Source organism: Sapajus apella, unplaced genomic scaffold (genome assembly GCF_009761245.1).
Source record: "Sapajus apella isolate SASKATOON/1434 unplaced genomic scaffold, GSC_monkey_1.0 scaffold86, whole genome shotgun sequence".
Lineage (NCBI taxonomy): Eukaryota > Metazoa > Chordata > Mammalia > Primates > Cebidae > Sapajus > Sapajus apella.
In genome coordinates this window covers 919,985-923,390 of record NW_022437026.1, presented here as the reverse complement: position 1 = coordinate 923,390, position 3,406 = coordinate 919,985, and the positions used below count along the sequence as shown (strand labels likewise).

General features: G+C 38.2%; 1 protein-coding gene across 2 annotated transcripts in view; it reads right to left on the bottom strand.

Moving 5' to 3' along the window:
- Nucleotides 1-3,294, bottom strand: part of CLEC1A (C-type lectin domain family 1 member A) — a 25,043-nt gene extending 21,749 nt beyond the window's left edge. For both annotated transcript variants that reach the window (XM_032254356.1, XM_032254357.1), the window contains exon 1: nt 3,040-3,294. In XM_032254356.1, coding sequence (XP_032110247.1) covers nt 3,040-3,154 — 115 coding nt within the window. In that variant the 5' untranslated portion in view covers nt 3,155-3,294. The remainder of the gene's footprint in view (nt 1-3,039) is intronic.
- Nucleotides 3,295-3,406: the final 112 nt, after the last annotated feature.

Genomic DNA, 3,406 nt, shown 5'->3' with positions numbered 1-3,406 from the left:
CCTCAACATCGTTCATCTCTGATTCTTTTTCCTCATTTTTACCATGCGGCCTCAGTTCATGTTCTTCTACTCTTGTCCTAGACTAGTGAAAAAATTCTGTATTGGCTCATCCAGTTTCATATGCCTTCAACCTGTCCTTTCCATTGCAGCCTAGATGGTCTTCCCAAAATGCAAAATGCTGTTTCTCCCTATCTAAATCCTGCATTGACCTCATTTCAACTATTGATAGAATTAAAATACACCAGCATGCCCTAAAAGGCCTCCTTAGCTTGCAGGCTTACCCCTTGCCAAGTTTCCCTCCTCCAACTCTACACCTAAGCTGCACATATTGCTTATAGTTCTGTAAAACTACAAAGCTATTGAAAACCCTCATAGCTTTCCCTTCATGTGTCTTTCTGAATGTAGCGTCCCCAGCCTCTCAAACACTTTCACTCCTGATGCCTTATTATGTGAAATATGTTAAAATTAACTCAACTCTCCACATCACTCCTTCTGTTAAGTCTTTCCTGAGCTCCTCTACTTAATTAGGTAGATATAAGCAAGCTCTCAGCTATACCATACATGCTGCTGCCATAACACCTTATTATACTTTACCTTAGTTGAGAATTGTATTAGGCTTTCAATTTCCTTATGAACAGGGACCATATCACATTGGACATCAATACTCAGTACTAGGATAACTTGACCCCACACATAAGTTTGTGAAAAATGCATGATGGTGTTGTCTTTCATTTTTACTAGCTTAATTGTTTGGCATTTTTAAACACAAACATAGTTGTGATGTCAAGTGTTATTGACAAAATAAACATCTAGAAATTAAATGAATGTGTGTGCTTTATTTTTATTAATTCTACAAAATAAAAGTTGCCAGCTCTGAATGGTGTCACAGCATTATGCTGAAGCTGAATCTTCCACATTGCCAAAAAATTCTGACTGATTTCTGCTCTGTTATTTTTTACCAGCAAAGGTATATCAGATATGTTTATATAAGAAATAATTATACTTCTATGATGACATTCCTCTAAATGTTTGCCTTACCAATAAAAGATGAAAACAAGATATCATATATGTAGGGTAAGATAACTATTTCCAGATGTTTCCCTCCAAGACAATTCTTTCCATTTCTTGCAAAGAGGCCCCCAGATGTTGCAGCTAGTGTTTTATCTTGCTCCACCTCCCTCTCCACCCTTCAAGCGCAGCAGAACTTATTTGTACATGCTGTTCTTGATTATGCTGATCACTAGTCCTAGAGAGAGCTCCTGGCTCCAGTCAGAGGTGGAAAATGAAGTTATAGACAAGACACTCAAAACCACAGCCCTAAAAATGGACTCTTCATAATATTTTTTGGAGGAAAACACTTTGTATCGTATTTCATATCTCCTGTGGCTACAGAAATTGACATTCCTACTTTTGTCACTTAGCTTCGTGTCAAAGAGGTTGGAAATCCCCAATGTCCCCTAACAGCTTACCGGATAGTTTAGTTAAAAAAAAAAAAAAGCCACATCAGTGGGTCTCAAGTGGAGGATCATTTAATAAATGGAAAGTGAATATCAAGAGTTTAGTAGGAGAAAGAAAGGAAAACCAAAAGTTATCTGATAAAAAAATAAGGAAGAGAACATTTTTGAAAAAAATAAAATAATAAGGTATATCCAGATTTGCAAAGGTGAAGAAAATGATGATATAGTCAGAAGGGAAAGGACATATTGAAATACAGGCACTGAATAAATGTCTGTTCAATCTGATACAGACTGACAGAAAACTGCTGAAAGGAACGCTTTAGGAATTCTCAAGAAATGGAATGTTGAAAGGAATTCTACATTTCTGGAGTGTCTGTAATATATCAAGTATTTCACATAATTCATCATTCTCAGTACTCAGGACCACCTTGTAAAGGAAGTTTTATTACTTCTGTTTAATATTAATTAAAGTTAATATAAACTAACATACCTAAAGAATTTAAAACACTGACAGCACATAATGAGTCCTGTATACAGGTTTGTGGCCATTAATATTTTATAAATAAGGACTATGATGCCACCAGGATACATGAATAACGCCTCCAAAGTTACACAGAAGGTAAGTGGTGTACCTGGGTTAAGACCTGGAATCTAGTCGTGCCATGTGATTCCTTTTCACTAGAACTTAAGTCATATTTTAGCTTTAGATTGGCTGAGTGGCCCAGGAAATAAAATCCTTCTCTAAGTGTGTGAATTATGGAACTGAATAGAACTGAAAAAAAAAATCACTAATATGTCATAGGGGGAGTAATTGGAAATAAAATTATAGGATAGAAGCAAAATATAACTAACATTAAATATTTTCATAATTTGATTCAATCTTCTCCACAATATTCTGAAATCAATACAGTAAAAGGGGATAGGGACTGGACATAATGGAATTTGACGCCATTATTTAAATTATTGAATCACAGACGTCCAGAGGTAAAGGAACCTTAGAAAGCATTTGCTTTAATCATCCTTCATTTCACATATGATAAAACCAAACGTCTGATGTTGACATGACTCTCTTAAGGGCTCACAATTTCAAGAGGCAAAATTATTGTAACAGAAAACTAGGGTTAATTGGTATACTTGAAAATCCCCCTCTAAAGCCATGACTTCAAAACCAGCAAAAACGTGGCTTTTATAAATCTAAATTTCCAGATCAGATGGTAAACGAAACAATACCTGGCTTGTTTTAGGGAAGGTGGGAAAGAGAAAGGATGTAGCTTTAATCGTACATAAAATTTCACTTTTGTATGCTATGCCTGCATGGAAAAAGCAACACATGCTCAACTGCAAACCACTAGGCTAGCAATAGAATTTCAGAAAAACAAACATCTGTATGTAGATGATTGGGTTTAAATTTCCAGATATTCACGTATAAGGCATTTTGTGGAAAGTGCACAGCTACACATCACTGTAAATCACAACAACATTTCTTCTTTTTTCTCTATTTTGTACATTTCTAGGAAGGATAGCTCATCTCGCACGTTTTGCAAAGGGGTCTGGTCTATTCGGACCCGAGGAGGCAGAGTACCTGTGCAGCGGGGCTCCGGCCGCCGGGTTGTGGCAGAGGCTTGAGAATACAGGCTCATGGTGGTGTCCTCATCATCATCCAGCATGTCCCTCGTGCTGCTGTACTTGGCCTGCATCTGGATTCCCGCAGCGGTGAGAGTGAAATATGGTGGGATTGCCCCGGGCCGCCTGGCTACTGTGAGCTAGTTCAGGAAGCAAGGCACTGAAAGGCATTCCTAATGTTCTTTCCGGGCAAGTAGCAGGGGAAGTCTCTGACTGCAGTTCCTGACTGGAGAGGCCCAGCCCCTCTCCTGTGAGCTTGTACTCTGAATGCCAAATCAGTCAGGCTGAGGGGAAACAGCATGTGCTTTCCGTTTAGGCTGTCCCTG